The sequence below is a fragment of the Alosa alosa genome, chromosome 9 (assembly GCF_017589495.1).
Source record: "Alosa alosa isolate M-15738 ecotype Scorff River chromosome 9, AALO_Geno_1.1, whole genome shotgun sequence".
Taxonomy (NCBI): domain Eukaryota; kingdom Metazoa; phylum Chordata; class Actinopteri; order Clupeiformes; family Clupeidae; genus Alosa; species Alosa alosa.
The window spans coordinates 5,539,865-5,559,738 of record NC_063197.1 but is presented as its reverse complement, the minus strand read 5'-3'; the positions used below and the strand labels follow the sequence as shown (position 1 = coordinate 5,559,738).

The 19,874-nt window shown below is 42.1% G+C and overlaps 2 protein-coding genes across 6 annotated transcripts in view; one reads left to right on the top strand and one right to left on the bottom strand.

Moving 5' to 3' along the window:
- mcf2l2 (MCF.2 cell line derived transforming sequence-like 2) overlaps positions 1 to 19,874 on the top strand; it is an 80,181-nt gene that overhangs the window by 39,155 nt on the left and 21,152 nt on the right. Inside the window, exons 14-22 of one of the 2 annotated variants that reach the window (XM_048253447.1) lie at positions 138 to 232; positions 478 to 566; positions 9,494 to 9,560; positions 9,896 to 10,011; positions 11,905 to 11,974; positions 12,061 to 12,153; positions 12,457 to 12,549; positions 15,277 to 15,402; positions 15,740 to 15,961. In XM_048253447.1, the coding sequence (XP_048109404.1) occupies positions 138 to 232; positions 478 to 566; positions 9,494 to 9,560; positions 9,896 to 10,011; positions 11,905 to 11,974; positions 12,061 to 12,153; positions 12,457 to 12,549; positions 15,277 to 15,402; positions 15,740 to 15,961 (971 nt within the window). The remainder of the gene's footprint in view (positions 1 to 137; positions 233 to 477; positions 567 to 9,493; positions 9,561 to 9,895; positions 10,012 to 11,904; positions 11,975 to 12,060; positions 12,154 to 12,456; positions 12,550 to 15,276; positions 15,403 to 15,739; positions 15,962 to 19,874) is intronic. The other variant, XM_048253446.1, reaches the window with a different exon arrangement.
- b3gnt5a (UDP-GlcNAc:betaGal beta-1,3-N-acetylglucosaminyltransferase 5a) lies at positions 1,914 to 8,218 on the bottom strand. Of its 4 annotated transcripts, none has more exons than XM_048253440.1 (2): positions 7,962 to 8,218; positions 1,914 to 3,638 (listed from the first exon to the last, which is right to left on the bottom strand). In XM_048253440.1, the coding sequence occupies exon 2, from the start codon at positions 3,376 to 3,378 to the stop codon at positions 2,239 to 2,241; it is 1,140 nt and encodes a 379-aa protein (XP_048109397.1). In that variant the 5' UTR covers positions 3,379 to 3,638; positions 7,962 to 8,218; the 3' UTR covers positions 1,914 to 2,238. The 4 variants fall into 4 exon arrangements, with proteins under 4 accessions (XP_048109397.1, XP_048109399.1, XP_048109398.1 ...); XM_048253442.1 differs by lacking the exon at positions 7,962 to 8,218 and adding an exon at positions 4,744 to 4,825; XM_048253441.1 differs by lacking the exon at positions 7,962 to 8,218 and adding an exon at positions 4,617 to 4,737.

Here is a 19,874-nt window from a genome sequence, read left to right as displayed (position 1 = left end):
ATACAGATACAATTTGGTTTGGAGGAAGCATTCCCATCATTAATTAGTCTTAAATGATTTGTTTGTGTAATGGAGTACTTTCCAAAACATCATTATGAGATTGATACTAATGTGAAGCTCTCTGCAGCAGCCACGAGACGCTGGCTCAGAGAATTCAAGTGCCACCAAGCAGACCACTGATGCGGAACTGGCGAAGAAGAAGAACATTCGGAAGGCCAAAGGGGGCATAAAGGCAAGTGATGTGTATTTGATTCCACCTCAGGGTTTGCTCCAAAGTCAGTGATATGAACACTTCAATGTTCATGGAGAAAGCTTCCACAAATTTGAATTATAGTCACGTATGTAGGAGAACTACAGCAGAATCAATTAAGAATTACATGACACAAATGGCTGAAATCTGTATGTGTAGTAGTAGAGGAAAATCACAATATACAACACAGCAAACGCTGAAGGACATTGTCATTGTTCTGAATTCAGATTGAGGTGATGCATGAGGCAAGCCAGGGAGGCTCCAGCCACATGCTGGTGTCCAGTGAGACCGAGGAAAGCCTTTTGAACAGACGCAGGTAAGGGCCTCTTGTCTGAATTGTAAGTCATAAATCATTTTTGACAAAGTCCTCTTTTCAGTCTATATAGTAAAAGTATAGATTCTAGGTGTTTTTATATTATGTGTGCAGGGAATGCATAGTTTCTTAATTATGTTTGTCATGGACTGCACACACCACTATTGACACCACCGGGCTAGTCATGTTCAATGCAGTCTTGTGAGCAATGCGCTAATGATTGACTGCCATATTTTAAATTCTCAGGCTATACATTTACACACTAACAGTAGTACACAATGTGTGTGTGCATCTCATTCAGAAGAGATATTACAGAAAGACAATCTAAAGGGAAATAAACTTTTAGAAAGCTTACAGTCAGCACCAGCTCTTGTTCAACATTATATGCTAAATGCTAATGCGTATATGCATTATGACCTCCTTTCATTTCCTGAGAATAGCAGTGGAGTGAACTCAACCAACACACTGGACTTTCCCTCCACATGTTATTTTGGTTCCGTTGTGGGTAAATGCTAATGGGTATTTGTGAGACCTTGTGAGTTGTTCTGGGCAACTGGCAGACAGCCAGTAGTAGAGCCAGGCAGTGATGGAGAGTGAATCCGTGGTGTTATCACTCTGGGTGCCTTGTTAAAGTAGACTGCTGGACAGTACAGCATGGGCTCATTTTCTTACATAATACACTTTAAACTAAAGCAAGAGCCTTGTCCTGTGGTCAAATTATTTTAGACGGAGTGACACACTGGAACGTTTGGGAAATGCCAGTGCTGTAGTCACATGGTTTTTCAGCAAATCCAAACTGCCCAGAAAAAAACACACAAGTCAAATCATTAGGGGTGTCATTCTACCATAAACTAAGAAAAAGTAATAATTCAATATCCATAAACTGACTAATTCCTAAAGATACACATATGACCCTTACCCAGAAACGGAGCGATTAGAAGTTAAAAGCTTTGTGGCGGCAGGGAGCCATAGAAGAACACAAGCTAAGTACTGTGTTAATTTAAACACTTTGAAAGTGCACAATAGATATTTTGTGTCTGTGGGTCATTAAGAGTAATTTTATCTTCCAAGTAAAAAACAAATGTCAGTCCTAATTACAAGCTAACATATTCCAGGCCCTTGTGGCAACCTTGAGAGAGGGTAATGCTGTGACGCCGGCCAGCTCTTACAGTGTCCATGTGGAATTATTTAGAGAGCAGGATGTGGGATACAGGGAATTGTGTGATGTCTTGGATGCCAGTGGCAGGAAATGTCTGCTGCTGGTTATGGGCTTACGGTTCAGAATAGAAGGGGGGATGGGGTGGGGAGGTGAAGTTTGTGTGCTACTGTAAAGATGAAATGAAGCAATAGTTTTCTTACTATCAATCTGTTTAATTTAGAATGATGGCATAGAAACCTGAAGATAAACACAAATCTATGAGGTACGTCTCAAAATGACTCCCTTTCGAGGATTACAGTCATCAAACCTATAAGGTCTTGATCTAAGCCACGACTACAAAGGGCATCAAATCTGTCCACATAGGGAGTTTCCATGACGCCAAAAGGCAGCAATGAATGAACACAAACTTAAGTACATGGCTTTAGCCTCAGATTTTGGGATTGGGGGATGGGGTCAAGGAACAGCAGACAATAAAAAGAATAACACATTAAAAGACTATATTCGCCCCATAGAACACTATAAGAAGGCTGCTTTACAGGGGTAGGTGTTCACATAGTAGGGTTTACAGAGGAGCATCATTTTCACTGCAGTGCAGTACAATTTCCCCATTATCCCAGAGGAAATGCCATTGATCTTTGGGTCAGTGGCCATCTTCCAGAGGTGCCGAACATCGGCCACGTGCCCATGTGAGGTGATCATCTTTTCATAGATGCAGGGATGATAGGGGGCTTTCCCCTCCCCTGAAAAGTAAACGTGTTCCTGAGGAGAGACCCCCATGGATTTGGCACAAATTCCCATGAACACATCGTCAATATAGAGTGAGGCGTTAAGCGATGTGGAGGCCTGGTAAATTTTGGCGGCCACATCTCCTGAGACCACGTAGCCAGCGCCAGCAGTGTAATCTGGGTAGGAAGGCCACTGGTACATCTCATAAGGCATGTAGTATTTGCTGTCTCTCCGGCGAATGGGTGGGGCGCCACGGTGAACATGGCCTGCCCAGAAGTCCTGCACACCATCTTCCTTTAAGCCCTGAAGATAGCGCACCAGGTTGGGCATGTGGATGAAGATGTCGTCGTCTGCCGACATGAGGAAACTGGCATGGGCACAGTGGGCGTGTGCCCAGCGGAACTGCAGCAGGAGCTTGATGGTTAAATTGTGAAAAGTGTCCTCAAAGTCCTGCTGCACAAGATCCTTGTAGGTACGGTCTTCCTCACTGAGAGCCTGTTGGACACTGGCCCGTTGGTGGGGATTGGGATGAACACCGAGGGCAAAAACCACCTTCACAGTCACCCCTAGTCCATCCTGTATGTAGCTCTCATTCCCCCATGTAGATCGAATAGCCTGTCTCCTCTCCACATTCTCTGGCGAGGACTTGACAAAGAGAAGCAGCAGCACATCCTTCCCATTGCACATCTCCTTGTGGTCGAGCAGATATGGAAAACTGCAGAAGCTCTCCGCTTCTTCTCCACTAACACTGAAACTCTTGTTGATGAAGTCATAGCTGTTGACCAGGTAGCGGTATGAGTAGGACTTCATGTGCCTCACCACGTGGTGGTCCAGCTGCTCCCAGCACACCATCAGCACAGACAAGACAAAGCACATGGAGATAAGTTGCAGACACTGACATTTTCTGATCCTCCTGAAGTTCATAAACATTCTGCAATCCTTCTGGTCCCGTCAGCTCTCTCGTCAAGTCCAGTACAGTGTCTTAGATGAGTCACAGAAGCCACTCTGTCCGTTACTCCAAACTATGACCTGGGTTTCATTTTCCATCCTATCCACTGCACTGGGGACGTGCTCCTCAAAGAGAGAGCTCTTCTCTCCCCCGTCTACTCGTCACGCCACCAGCAAATCTGTGTGATCCTGACTGGCTGTTCTCTCCCCACATGGTCCATCACACAGCTTCCATCATGCCTCTGTGAAAACAAAATTGATTTGACTTTAGTCGACATGGAATTGTCAAGAAAAGGGCATGAGGGAAACACAAATCAGTACAAAATTATAGGGACTACTGGCATACAGAAAATCTTCCATACTATTGAAACAACGGAAAAAACACGTGCTTTCTTGTATTTGGAATCGTCTCTATGGTAAAAGGCCAGGTAACTTAAATTTGCAGTCTGGGATTGCGCAGTAGCCCAAGTCGCGTTTGTTTATATTGAAATTTATTAGCAGACGCTTTTGTGCAAAAACCTATACATTATATTCTTTCACACAAACATACGTAGGCCTACTTGTGGGCGTTTAAGGGCGTTTTTGGGAGGTAACCAGGTATGCCATGCTATTGGAGGTGCAAACAAACGCTGCATTTCAATAATCGTTGAATGGGCAGCCAGCTAGCGGTCGTGAGATGATTGCTGAATGTGACAAAAAATATTATGGACTTGAAATCCCTGACTGACTGTGGCCCCCCCCCCATAAAACCAGTAGGCCGCCTAAACTCCTCAGTTTACTCTTGGAAGTGACATGGGAAGTTCACCCGTCTTTTTAAGCAAAGCCTTGTTCATTTCATGTTGCTCAATCATTCTCTGCTTAGCAAATGGAGGGGATATTTTGAATTTTGAAATGGAAACCTTTACAAGAAATGGCAGTTCAGGCAAAGCCATGTGACAACACAACAGCTAAGTTAGCGAATGTTACCTTGCATTTCTTCATATCAAACATGGTAATGGCTATGGAAACTAACGTTACCTTTCTCTGACGGTGCAATACACGTTAATGTATTTTCTAAGGTAGGCCCGAGAAAAACGTTGAATGAGTGTTATCCACGATCAGATTATGTCAGGCCTAGACTATGTGGTGTTACTAGCCAATTCAATTTTGAGCTAGCCATAGCCATTTTATCTGGCTTGATAATTAGCGGGCTAGGTTAGCTATCAATGTTGTATACCTACCGGTATCCTAGCTGGGTCATGGACGTTAATAACAGAACTTGCAGTTATTGCAAAAATGCGAGAAGTGCGCCGAGTCTACAATATACCAAAATCAAGTGATGGCTTAATGAATCGTACTTAAGCTTACCTCACAGTCTTAAAAATGATTTGACCCTCAGTGAAACCCCGCCCTTTTAGATCCTCCAATTACAGATCGATTTCCAATCTTGGATGATCCTTGATCTCCCTTGTTCTGAATGTCAAATGACGTCGAATTTTTAATTCTACTAGGAAAAAACATAGCGGGTAACATAATAACCTTCCTTTGATATTTTCTTTTATTTATTCACACTAACATGAATGTGGCTCTCTGAAATAAGCATTCCTGAAACAAGAAGGTTTTAGCAGATAGCAGCTGATATGGCTCTTGCACAGATTGGCCTAAGCAAGATTCGCACAGGCCTACAAGGTCGGACATGTAAAAGCTTGTAAAGGCTAAAGTTTGTTGTCGTATGTAGATGGATTATGAACGTAGTAAAGTGAATGCGGAAGCATGTAAGATTTAGGAAATGGCCTGTCTGACTGCACTCATGTGAAACCTGCTGTTATGTTTAGTGGTTGGTCATCTCCAAATAAGTGTTTGATAGCCAATTCTTATGTGTCAGGATGACCTCTTTCTGTCCAAGGCACAGAGACTGACAGATAGACACTGGTGTTGTTGGAGTAGGCCTTGTTGGTCTTCCTCAAAAGACCCAACCTGAACAATGCAAAATATTGTGTACATAGGCTACCATCTTTACATGCCATGCCGAGTAGGGAGCTACCAGGTGATAGTGTTTACTGAACACATACACAGGCAGTGCAGTTGCACGTGATTGTCTTCAATTATTCGGACAAAAAGAAACACTTTGCATGCAAACACAACAGACACTTTGCATGCACACAACAAAGCAGGTCCAGGAGTATTACTTTTTTTGTCCTGTATATAGGCTTACAGGAATTATGAATGTTTGAATGTAACTTTTGTAACTGTTTTATACTGTACTGTGAAACGAAGGACTTCTCAGAAACAGTCACATAATCATTAAAATCACTTTGCATATTTTGAATTAGGCAATAAGCCTACCCTAGATTGAAGTACAACTTTTTAAATGATCCATTATTTATCTATTGATGACCTGAACATATTACAGTAAAGGGTTAATAGATTGATGATAGATCCTGTTAAGATTTATGGAGTTTCATGATTTTCTGGTTTGTAAATTTCAGTCAGTAAATCTTTCCACACTGGATGCAGACTTGATGACATCTGCACTGAGCTTCCATCATTTTTGGTTCCATTATGTCCTGTGTACAGTACCAAAGACTAAAATTGCCATGGAACTTTAATGCAAATTCGAGCTTTAGCACATAGCCCGGCTGAGGAGAGTTACTGCAGATCAGCATTAGGGTGTCAGAAAAAAATGATTGGCCCACGTTGTAGAGAATCACACTAACGGAAACAGACAGAAGACAGTTATTTGAGATAATAACTTTAAAGTAGCATGCTGCAAAAAAATTAGGTGAGGGGGTATCCTAAACAAACTGCTGAATATTCTTATTTGATAGATGACATTCATACATTCTGGTTATTTTTGGAGATCTGTGTGTCCAAGATTTACTATTTCTGGGCCTTAAAAAAGTCAGACTTCTTAAGGTAATGAAACCATGTTTTCAGACTGACAGGAAAGAGGTGAATGCTCGTGTGATTTATCATCTTTTTGATGTAATTCTTATGAATTGTAATCTTTGTTTTCACTCGTGAGAAAGCCTTTTGCCAAAAAAGTTTATCTGAACACTGCAGAACATTGCCTATCGATGTGACAGTGGGTAGGGGTAACTTTAAAAAATTAGCCTATGTGGGACAGTAGTTTGCTGAACCTTTTGTGGGTGAATGCAACTGCCAACCCAGCGTTAAGTTCAATAATGGAGGGCTTTGAGCAACTGTGCAGATAGAAGTGCTGAGAGCTGTACTAAACATTCATTGGGACAAAAAAGAACCGTTACAACAGCAAGTTTGCGTAAAGCCACTGCTCACAACAAAGAGGCCCTCAAACCTCGCTTCGGTTCATGCCATGTCAATGCAGAGGGTGGATAATCTGTCTCTGAGGTCTCACAGTGATATGTTAGTCCAGAAAACCTGGAACAGAGTCTAGCGGTCAAAAGTGCACTAATGGAAATTATGCATGGAAAGCCTGTTTACTTGAAATATTCCTTTGTGGCATCCATTTTCACTGGCTGTGGTTCTCATGAACTTTGAAGTTAAACGGATGATCATCATGCAGATCAACAAAATAACCCATGGGAAAAGTAATCAGTAATCAGTCTTGAGGAATATTTCAAACCTCAGGATACGTTAGAGATAAACTTTCCGCCTGATATTTCCTGTCAGTGGAATGTTAAAATAGAGTGCTTTGTTGGATTTTTAAAAATTAAATTTAACCAATTAATAGTCAGTCGTTGGTTCAACCATGGAGATGTTACTAAATTATGGAGTGACTTTGGTTTGTCAAGATACAGCAATGGTTTGTGAGCAGTTCAAGTTTCTAAAGCTTTCAATATCTTTGTATTAATAGCAAATAATTATTTGCAGGTAGAGCAGTTTTCACCAAGATCACTGACTGAAAAGAAGTAGTGGGATGTGTTTAAAAATAGGCCCTTAGGATTTATTTTCCTCTGAAGTGAAATGTCAGCTCAGCTTTCGCATCTCCATGGAAACAGTATGTAAATCTGGTACATAGTCATTACAAAAACAGCAGTAATGTTGAACAGTTTCAACAAGTATCTTTAAAGTGAAGAAGTAATTCCAGGAATCTCTTTTACCGCTGAACTAATCATCTTCATCAGGTTATTTATTAGTAGTAAGGAACATAGAGCCCATCACACCCCACTGGTCACATATAAAAATAGATACAAAAATATGGCTGCCCCTAAGTGAGTGTTACATTGTAAGCCACCAGCAGTTTAACATTGCCAAGACATTTCATAGGCTGTGATTTTCATGTTAAATATATATCTTTGTTGGGAGAAATATTTGAAGCTGAAAAACCACAACTGCTTAAAGACAAAAAGGTTAGCTATCATTTCTCCTGCGCATTTCTTTGTTCTTACATTACCATTAGCTTGTGATCGGCCGACAGACAGATATTAAATTCAGCATGGTGCCCTCAGCTCTGTTTGAAAAGAAGCTAGTGTTCCTCCCCTGGGTTTTTATTGCCCGTGTTTTCCATTCGATCAGCCGCTCAGCCGAATGTGAACACCTCTGTCATGTGTGCGTCCTCCCGTAATGTGTGTATAGACAAAAAAAACCCCACACATATCCCTTACCAGTTAATCAGAGTCTCCCTCCATGTTGTGAGGAAAAGTACAGCCACTTTAGTTTTCCTCCCCTCTGACTTCTTCTTCTGTGCTTGCGCTCGCCCCTCTCTTTCTCTCTCTCTTTCTCACTCTCTCGTGCTCCCTTACTCCTGCTCGAGAGCCGTGTGTTCTGTGTCTTTTGGTGTGGCCACTAGCTGCCGGCGGGCCTGCCAGTAGTTTCCTACGCACTGAATGTGTGGCTGTTGCCTTCGTTGAGAGACACTGCCTGTGAGGGTGGGGACGGGGGTGGAAGCATGGGAGTAGTTGTTTGAGCTGGGAGAAAGGGTCAACCCCTTTTCAAACTCAGCCTTCCTGCCTGCCTCCTGGACTCAGCCCCTGAGCCCCCTCTCTCCATTATTATCATATAACCGAGAGCAAGGGCAGCAGCCAAAGGAATTGTGGTTGGATAGAGCTACCCGCCAGCACTTGGAAATTTGTGTCATCTGAATCACATAAGTGGCCTGCACCACAGCACAATAAAACTAATTTATCTCCTTCAGGGACCATATTAGGCAAGGGAATGTAGCAAAAAGCCGGGCGAGGTATGGCCCACAAACGGCTGTGCTACCATGTCAGTTTTGGGCAATGCTGTGTGTTTTACAGTATTATTTGTACAAAGTTGTACATAGTTTGGTTATTGAAAGGGAGTGGTGGGAAGTGAATCCGGGAATGTAGGTTGTGTGTCTTCCCAGTGGCTACTACCTGGAAATTGTGGAAAGTCAGGTTTGCTTTTTGGCTCAGTTCCACATGTGTCTGGTAGTCACAATAGCACGAAACTGTCATCTAAGGTACTCAAGAAGATTGACTTGAGTTTAAACACTTACAGACAGCACAACCAACAGAGCCCACCTTTTGCTGGTTTGAGGTTGATGTGGTTGTTGACTTTGTGCACTACTGCAACAGGAAGGAAATGTCACTGTATGGGCTGGCAGAATGGCCGTTCCACTAGCACACACACAGACACTCACACCAGTAGGTGTAGGCTACTACACTCACAGTGGTGGAACTTTATTGAACAATAAAATGTGGCTCTCCATCAAACAGTACTGAGCAGACCGACAGACTCGTGATGGCACATAAAAACCAAGACCTCAGAACTCATACAAATGTGCGCATTAAAGGGACCATTAAAGACTGGAAATGTTCGCTTTTCTCCAGCTCTTTGTTTTATGGCCACTCCTTCCCTTTAATTTTCTGTTTCTCTCTCTCTCTCTCTCTCTCTCTCTCTCTCTCCTTCCCCCTCCTCCTCCCCTTAACACCCTTACCCTGCCAAATGTACTTCCTCTCTGCCATTACATCACATGCCAAACTTGTCTTTAATCAGACATGCAACCCAAATTTCTACAATTAAAGTTTTTTTTTTTTTGGAGATGAGCACAGACACCAGACACCATCTCCAGTCTCCTTTCATTAGTTTCATCTAGCAGCACTGACGACCTCACATGTTCACCATGCTGCCACTCCTGTATTGATGGCTTTTCATGTTTCTCTTCTCTCCCAAGGCACATTATGACTGAGCTGATCGAAACAGAGAGGTTGTATGTGGAAGAGCTGCAGAGCATCATTGAGGTACATGTGGTTTTTAATTGTTCCTCTCAAGATAATAGGCACACTGTCTGCCCACCAAGAAACCATGGAGATAGACAGAGAAAAAAGTCTGACTGACACTGATGTTGAAATATGATTCCTCATTAAATTAAATGTTGTTGTCTTCATAAACTTATGCGGAGGATCTTATTGGCTTGTCACTATGCTCGTCTTTTTTTTTCATTTTGTATGCATTGTTTGAGATGGTCGTGGATGCTATTTTAGTTTTGTAGAGGTACAGTCCACCTGCATTTGTATTTTCATAGGCCCATTGCTCAGCGCATTGTTGTGCAAATGGCTGTGTTCCATCTCTTCAGGGCTATGCAGCAGAGCTGGACAACTCTGAGCTCTCTCACCTCATCCCCCCAGCCCTGGAGAACAAAAAAGAAGTCCTCTTCGGAAACCTACCTGAGATCTACGAGTTCCACAACCTGTAAGAAACATTTACTTCCCTCTCACAGCATCTATTTCAGTCCCTGGTTGGATGGTGGACTATTGCTTTTGCATCCCCTTGTTTCTCTTACTTTGCATACATGAAGTTCCTCAGGCTCATGTGTTTGAATTGAGCAATGTCCTTTCCGTCCCCGCCCACCCGAGGCCACCCGCCACCCGCCTCCCGCCCACCCCAAGCCCAGCCCCCAACTCTCAGGCGACTGCACAACCCCCACCCAGCCCTGTTGCTGCTTGAGCTGTGCTGGTAACCACTCAAAGCCACACTTCCTACATTCCTGCCATGGTTTCCCCCCGGCTCTCAGCAATCCTCCCCAACAACTCCTCAAGCCTTTTCTCTCAGCTCCATATCGGATTTTGTTTCTGAACAAGAATTTATTTGGTGACGGGATTTCTTTTGTGTGAAAAGTATAAACTACTCATATATTTAGTTGGGTTCTTTTGTCTTTCTCATAATGACACTTTCAAAGGTTACTCTCCAGTGTTTTTTCTGTTTGTGTTTATGTGAGCAGAGGAATGCATTTCCTCGGGGACAGGGGCCCAAATTGATCACCTTCCTTAGGAGGTGTACTAATCTTCGTGACATCTCACCCCTGGGTTGGATTGTGTTACATGGAGGGTGAAAGGGGCCTAAACAAAAGGGCCATGTCTAGTAGCGTGGATCTCCCCTCGACAGTAACACGTATAATATACAGCACCTGATCCAACAATGTGACTGCACCCAACCTTATCTGTCAGCATTATGGCTTAACAACCTAGCCTTGCCTCGCTAGCTGACAACAGTTGCTGTCACTCACTATATGGCCTGAGCGAGGTGCCCAGTGACATAATCAATTGTGTGGGGGTAGGAAGAACTGTTTTGGTAACCAAACAATGTTGATGCTATCGCATGACAGATGGAGACCCAGACAAAATGTCATGTGATTCTGCTACATATTACACAGGGGTGACATCGTTCAGCTTAAAGGAACACGCCACCGTTCATGAAATTGGGTTATTCACCGTCTCCCCTAGAGTTAGATAATTGGGCAAAAGCATGTTTGTCTCCGTGCATGCATTGTCTTATGGTGCTTTCGGGTTGTCTCGTAAATCCGCCGCCCGAGTTGGAAAGTGTAAATTACCCAGCTTTCTTGCGTCATTTTGGACAGGCACGCCCACTTTACCTCGGAGTACTTGAGGGTACCCCGAGGTGGACGTACAACCTTACAACAAGTACAGGTTGTACCGTACAACCTTACATGGCTGCCGCCATAGTTGAGATGAGATGACATGTATTTTTTTTGCATATGTACTGTGTTGGTCATGTTAATGTTGATGTAATGCTCTTACACACTAGATTACATTGCTGCTTCAATCCGGTCACCAATTCATGCATTGCACGGTCTTGCTGTGCCTGCAGTACAATGTAACAATTTGTTTTCAAGTCGTTTAGCTAGAAGCTACATGTAGCACAAAACAATAACAATGACTAGCCTCCTGCTAATGCCCCTCGTGGCTCGAGAGAAAGGCGTTCCTAAAGCCACTCATTCGTACATGTTGTACGGGTGGGTGTACGATGATTTACGAGACTACTGGAAAGCAGCATTAGTCCGGCAGCACCACTGATAGCTTAGCTTAGCATAGTGAATGCAGTTCAACTGCTGAGACTGGAAAAAGGCAATCAGACACATTATGTCCAACAGTAATCTCCCTGTGACTCTTACAGTATGTGTATGTGCAGATCTGCTCCCAGTGATTCATCCTCTGTTGATGTGGTCTATGCAGGGAAATGTTTATTGACTGTGGTCCAGACAAATACACAAATCAACATTATCCTGGAACACTGTCAATTATTCATGAAATTCATTTATGCCACTGTGTGTCATTTCCTCCCCAGTACCTTCCTAAAAGAGTTAGAAAACTGCTGTGAAAAGCCAGAGCTGGTGGGAACTTGCTTTCTGAAAAGGGTATGTGATATCTGATTGTATACACTTGCATACCCTGTGGTTCCTGAGATAATCGAGTGTCAGTTGATTTTTATCTTTTTACGCAGAAAGAAGAGCTGCAGATCTATGAGAAGTACTGCCAGAACAAGCCACGCTCTGAAGCCCTGTGGAGACAATGCGGAGACAGTCTGTTCTTCCAGGTCTCGCTCAGTGTTCCTCTCCCTACATCTGTGTTCTGGCCTCCTCCTCTCCACCTTTGTGTCTTCACAGTTGTGTTCTCTTGCTATCACAAGTTTATCATGTTATCCTCTTTCTCTTTTGTGGGTTCATTTTGGGGTGAGATAAGTGTGCGTGAATGATAAATAGTGTATATAATTTCCTGAAACATCCACCACAAAAAAAGAGACACACTAGAATTTGAATTGTAAATGTGAGCAAGTAAGCATATTTGCAAGTTGTCTGTAGAAATGTAAAGAGTTAATAATACGTTTTTCTAACTGCAGGAATGCCAAAAGAGACTAGATCACAAGCTGTCACTGGATGCATACCTACTGAAACCAGTTCAGAGGATCACTAAGTATCAACTAATGCTGAAGGCAAGTTCAGTGCCATTTGAATGTGGAACGTTTTTTATGCATTTTCCTCAAAGCTTCCTCAACTACTTGTTATCTCAACACCAGTACAATACTTCCTATTCATATCATATTCAAATAATATTCTCAAAAAGGAAGCTCAAGACAAATGCAATCTAAGCTATATGTAAAGGGCTACACAATAAACAAAGGTTTGCACAAATTCCGGGGCACACAAACATAAAACAACATATGAAACCCCATAAAGTTGGAGAATACAAAGCAAGGGATTTAAGACCATTCGTCTCCCTAGATCGTCCAGATTCCTTGGTCCACACTTGTGCATTCTCCTCTTTGACTCACCCCACAGTTTTTCTATGAAGTTCAGATCAGGGGACTGAGATGGCAATGGCCAAAGCTTGATTTTGTGTTCAGTAAACACAAAAGAGGTTGACAGATTTCCTTTGAAAATGTTTTTCTTGGGGTTCATGATACCATGCACCTTCATAAGGTTCCCAAGGCCTTTGGGAATAAAAACAGCCCCACAATATCACAGCCACGCCACCATAATTCTCATTAGGCATGGGGTTCTTTTCAGTATAGTCATTCTTCTATGTACGCCAAATCCAACTAAAGTGTTTTTTGCCAAGGAGCACAATTATCATTTAATCTGACAATAGACCGCACTTCCAAACAAAGTCAACTTACATTTAAGTAAGTAAGTATAAGTATATATACTCTTTTGATCCCGTGAGGGAAATTTGGTCTCTGCATTTATCCTAATCCGTAAATCAGTGAAACACACTAAGCACACAGTGAACACACAGTGAGGTGAAGCACACACTAATCCCGACGCAGTGAGCTGCCTGCTACAGCGGCGCTTGGGGAGCAGTGAGGGGTTAGGTGCCTTGCTCAAGGGCACTTCAGCTGTGGATGTGGGCATGGGAGAGCAGTGCTCAACCACTTCCCGTAATTGTAGTGGTTCTAATGGAATATTTTGCCATTATCTTACCATCCTCCATACTGTGTGTGGGAGCTAGATAACCATTGGCCTTTGTCTAAGCATGTTTGCCACATTTCCAGTTTATTAGAACCTTTTAATTATTGTTTTAACTGTAAATATAGGCGTTTTCTTTCACAAAGCACCTAGTTCTTATAGCCATTTTCTGACTTACAAATGTTTACACACTTTCTTTTTATTTAAATTTAGTGTATTCTCTTGTCTTTCCGATGTTGAAAAATGGCTCTGGGATTTAGCCTCTGTGTCACTTTATTTTCATACCTTAGTGAAAAAGAAAGTCATTCTACTTCTGAAAGTTCACAGACACTCTGATTAACTTAAAGAAGTTGAAATTAGATAGGAAAATATGTCTGTTACATCTTGTAAGATTTTCTAGGGGTGCCAATAATTGTGGGCAACATGGTTTTATTTCTTTATGAGATTTTCCTTTTTCTCAGAATACATTTGCTTCCCTTCAAGGTTGGCTTTTTCTTAATTTGTTTCATTGAGATTACAATAAATCGGCAAAAGATTCTTTTTTATACCTGTTTTTAGTCAATTTTATCAAAGGTGCCAATAATTTTGGAGGATACTGTATGCGTTTACAACTTTGATGTTTAAACACATTATCTCACAACATTGTGCATATCTATTCCAAAATACAAAATATTGAAAACAATTAATATCCTCCTGTTGCACTGTTATACATTTCATTTCCATATCACTAATTGTTTTTAGGGTAGCCGTGGCCTACTGGTTAGCGCTTCGGAATTGTAACCGGAGGGTTGCCGGTTCGAACCCCGACCAGTAGGCGCGGCTGAAGTGCCCTTGAGCAAGGCACCTAACCCCTCACTGCTCCCCGAGCGCCGCTGTTGTTGCAGGCAGCTCACTGCACCGGAATTAGTGTGTGCTTCACCTTACTGTGTGTTCATTGTGTGCTGAGTGTGTTTCACTAATTCACGGATTGTTATAAATGCAGAGACCAAATTTCCCTCACGGGATCAAAAGAGTATATATACTTATATACTTATACTTATATATTTTCAGTTACCTGATTTCTTCTTTCAAGTACAAATACAGTATAGTAGCTCACATAAAGCCCCATATAAAGCTGCCAAAACTACATACTGCTAAATATTGGGCTGACCCCATGCAGTTTTCTATTCTTCAACACGACTTGCACTGTTATACATCACTGACATTTTGTCTTGCTCCTTTTCCCACCTAACTGACACTGGCATTCAAACAACTCTGGCATAGTTTTTAAGGTGCATTATTTAAAGGTGCATTTGAGTCATAAAATAGTCAGGCTATGTACAGCTGTGCAGGCAGCCCATAACAGTAATTTATCAATTCAAAATACCAATACATTTCTACAGAATACTTTCACTACAGAATACTTTGTACATGCTACGCATTCATTGGGTTTTATTCACTGCCATAATTTAGGCTGTGAATGTTGTTTATTTACTCCATGGAGGAATGCCATGAGAACAGCTTTAAGCTTTGTTTTGAAAGGCTTAATGTTGTCTGCAGTAGAGCAGCATACCAAAGTAAAAAAAAAAAATACAAATCATCTCTGGATTAAGTAGACAATGTCTGTGCCAGACATCATAACTTACCATAATTAGGTGACCAATATCTGTAATGTTTGTAGATGGACAATATAGTGTGACAATAAGCAAGCATGCTTAAACCTTTGACATGTTGCATGGTTTTGTAAGATAAGCCTTATCTATTTTTGTTTTCAGGAAATGTTGAAATGTAGCAAGAACTCAGAGGGAACGGTTGAGCTGGAGGAGGCCTTGGCAACTATGCTTGACATCATCAAGTCTGTCAATGATTCTATGCATCAGATCGCCATCACTGGCTTTGAGGTACTGATATTTTGCTCTCAGTGTTGGTTGTAGACAGATTACATTATCATGTATTATATGTTGGTGATGTTTTTGTTAGTGATTTGTGATTTGTTAGTGATTTTGGTTTTGATGGTAAATAGGCTTAGTTGTAGATTGGCAGCTGTGTGAAATCTCCTACCTATAGCACAAGGAATTTAACATCTCTCTTCTAGTGTATATTTGAAATCTGTACAGGTTTGTGTAGACAGTTACAGGATGTGTGACGGTTATTACTTCATGTTATTACTACATGTTTGTAGTTATAACGGTTATTACTTCATCTTATTACTACATGTTTGTAATTTCCACTATTCAGGGAAACCTCAATGACCTTGGGAAACTGCTAATGCAAGGTTCCTTTAATGTGTGGACAGACCATAAAAAAGGTCACAATAAGGTAAAGGACCTTGCGCGATTCAAGCCTATGCAGAGACACCTCTTCTTGTACCACAAAATGCTCCTCTTCTGCAAAAAGCGTGAGGAGACTACAGAGGGCCATGAGAAATCTCCCTCCTACAGCTTCAAGCACTCCCTAAAGGTGAGCTAAGTTTCTCCAGCTTCCTGTTCTGACAGCAATCATGAGGAACTTCAGTTCCATCATGGAGACGGAACTCTGTTAAATTATATCAATAAAGTTGACTTGATTTGACTTGTTATAAGATTGCACAACAGAACAAGTTTTCAACTTCTCTTGATCCTGTCCCTAGATGACCACCCGTCCCCTATTTCCGTCCTCTTACGTGTATGCGTCACTTAATATTAATTTCTATACAAACCAAGACGGCGGTTTCCTAAAGAAACGCAAGCACCCACACCATAAGTGTATCTAAATTAGCTATGTACCAAAAATTACATTTTACCGTGACTCAAAAAGCTGTAAACAGTGTTGTAAGGCTGTGTGTACAAATCCGCTTGGAGCTCCAGTGAAATTTTGATTTCACGACGAGAATTCTCGGTCTAACCGTTGATGTGTCGTGTGAAAGGGGGGAATTAGGGCACCCACCAGCCCAGCACTAAACTCTGAGCAAAATAGGATATTTCAGGCAGTAAAAGCCCCGGTTGTCAGGGTTGCAGTATGGAGAGCTGGACCGAGGCGCAGGGCAAGTTTAGAACGAGGCACACTTAAATTTGAAACCAGGAATCTTTAATGCAAATGCACACTACAACCACGAAACAACATCAATGACCGACAGGGGACTGAGGGAGACAGAGGGTTTAAATACACAGGGGTTAAACAAGGCTAACAAGAACAAGAAACAAGAGACAGGTGAACACAGGGCTGGAAATCATAATTAAACTAGCAGACTAATAATGAGGAACAGGTGAGGGGCGGAGACACAGGGAACTGAGACATGGCAAGACAAACAAAGGAGCACATGGCTGACAGGAACTAAAACACAGGGACAGGAAGTAAACACAGGAGCACATGGCACAGGAGGTAAACAAAGGAGGGACAGGGAACACAGGATCGTTACACTGGTAAGAACCAAACCAGATTTTGTTTAAATCTACACACCTATGGCTACTGAAAAATGTAAGGTTCCTTTATCAAATGTTATTTTGAAGTATTAAAAAACATTGTTGTTTTAGAATTGTCTAAAAAAAGGGGCAGCAATTGGTGCTTTTACGATAGAATGTTTCCAACAGTTAGCCTAGAAATCTAGACGCACCCTAGCAGCAGCAAATGTAATTTGCAGCCAGGGTAGTCTAGCAACTCTCCGTTGGCTTGCGATCTGGAAAAATGAAACTTCTATCAGGCCAATCGCATCGTGTATAGAGTCGGCGACGGTTCCGTGCTTTCCTGCTACTTGAAAACAAAGAAGATGGATGCTGCTGCTGGCGAACAATGGTCTTTGAATCGCGAGTTAAGCTTTTTTTAAATTGGCTCCGCTGGTGGGAAAATGCATGGATTGTAGCGCTATCCTATTGTGTGCAGAGGATTGTGTGCCCCTCAGATTGAGTACTGGTGAGTCTTGATGTGGGTCTAGCTCGTCAGGCTATCCAACAGTGTCTCCACAGCTGGCTTGAAAGTAATTACACCTCACTTCAAACAGACATTTTCCTCAGTGCTTTCAAAATGACTGTGGTCAATCCACTATTAACAAACCAAATCTCAACCATACATTTCGATTATATTTTAGAGGAATTTCAATCAGATTTTTAGATCTAAACACAGTGCAGATACTGCTCTAACTAAAATAATCAAGGATTTTTTGACTACTGCTGTATTAAACCCAATAGATCACAACATTTTACAACATCATTTGGAAAAGTGGGTGGGGCTCTTAGAGTGCTTGCTTAACTGATTCAAAACATACATTCTAAAACGGATAATGTGGTCCTTGATTGCTGATTAATGTTCAATGGCATTGTAAAATCCAGCACAAACATTCACAGGAGCATAGAATCAAGTCAATCAAACTTGTGTGATATTGATCTGGCCAGTGGTGGTCAGAGGTGGTTTTGAATAAGTTTGACCTGCTTTGTTGTCAACAAAGTTAAAAACAGGCGCACTAAAGGGGCAACAATAAGATGACAAAACAGGAATGGTTTTACAGGTGGTGGCAACTGATCATTTTTCCATCTTTATCCTTCTTGACTGATTTTTCACTAGTTTCGCATTTGGCTAGGGACGGCTCAGTGTCAGTGACTACTGGTAGCATAAGCCAGTACCAATAGGTTCCATTGTCAGAAGGATTGCTGTGTCTCCCAGCGCAGTCTCAAGAGCATGGAGGAGATTCCAGGAGACAGGAAATTGATCTAGGAGAGCTGGGCAGGGTGGTAGAAGGTTCTTAATCCAGCAGCAAGACCAGTATCTGCTCCTTTGTGCAAGGAGGAACAGTAGCCCTGTAAGAGCCCTATAAAATGACCTCCAGTAGGCCGCTGGTGTGAAGTTCTCTCTCGCAGGTTCACCCTGAGCACATGTGGCAGACGTGAAAGGGTCTGGTGATGTTGTGGAGAAATTAATGTTGCCTGCAACATCATTCAGCATGACTGGTTTGGTGGTGGGTCAGTGATGGTCTGGGGAGGCATTTCCTTGGAGGGATGCACAGACCTCTACAGGCAAGACAACAACACCCTTACTGTTCTTACAGTAAGTATCGGGATGAAATCTTCAGACTCATTGTCTGACCCTGTACTGGTGCAGTGGGCCTTGGGTTCCTCCTGGTACACAACAATGCCTCACTATTGAAACACTGCTCACTGGCAGAAATGTGAGGGGTGTCCATCCATAAACCAATGAGAGTGCCATCTGACATTTCATTTAAGAGCAAGGAGGGCATAAAACCACTTCTCCTTGGTATTATGGTGATGAGTGAAGCCATCTCTGCAGAAGGAATCTTCTTGCACCTGAGGCCATGTATGCAACAGCATGATTCTTATTGCTTTGCTTAAACAGATTGTGCAGGTGTGTGTGTGTTTGTGTCAAATCTCCAGATCACACCAGCTGCATGTTTTGCAATAGTCTAGACATTACTCAATAGGTGGAAGCGTAGTGGTTAAGGACCTGGGCTAGCATGTAGTAGGGTTCCACCCCATGGTGCCCTTGAGCAAGGCACTTAACCAGTTGCTCCAGGGACAATGGCCCTTGTATTATGATCGACATATGTAAATCGCTTTGGATAGAAGCGTCTGCTAAAATGAATAAATGTAAAAATGTTGATGTAAATTACTTTGTATGGTTTAATTATTGTAGTGGTTTTTTAAACATTTTGTCTGGCAACCCCCCCAAAAAACATTGGCCAAGTCTCGCGACCCCCTTCTCTCCAACCGGCAAAAAGTTTGTTTCACTTTGGAAAATGTTGCAAGATCGTTGGTGGCAGAGGCAGAAAATGTCTTAGAACATGTTCATAGCTAGACTATGTCAATACCAAAGGCATTAATGCATGGCAGCCTTTTACAATCTGCTTTATTATTTTCCAATGGATAACTAGCACTCATCCAATGTATAAGGCAGAGATTTGAATTTGTGTAAACAGAACATCCACTTTCGGACATTATGGAAACACTATGAATTTTAAGCCTACATCTAGGGCATCTACATTTTTTGTTTTTCAATTTGCAAATCATTTTATGATCCCTTCCTATTTTTTGGCGACCCCCAGTTTAAAATAATTGGGCAGTTCCAGCGTTATGGATGTGACAATTGGACTCATATTGGTAAACAAAATGCCTTAGAGTGGGGGCAAAATTAGTATCAGTGAATTAATTTGCATTACTTTTAATGTAACCTCTGTCCTCTGAATACTGAGAAACATGTACTTTACTCATTTGTGATTTGCACACATAAAGTACATGTGCACACACACACATGCACACACAAACACACACACACGCACGCATGCACGCACAGTCGCACACAGACAGGCAAGCACACACACAGGCAAGCACACACACATAAACACATACAGACAGGCAAGCACACACACACACACACACACACACACACA

Coding starts and splice junctions, on each gene's coding strand:
- b3gnt5a (XM_048253440.1), bottom strand. CDS start 3,378: ATGTTTATGAACTTCAGGAGGATCAGAAAATGTCAGTGTCTGCAACTT.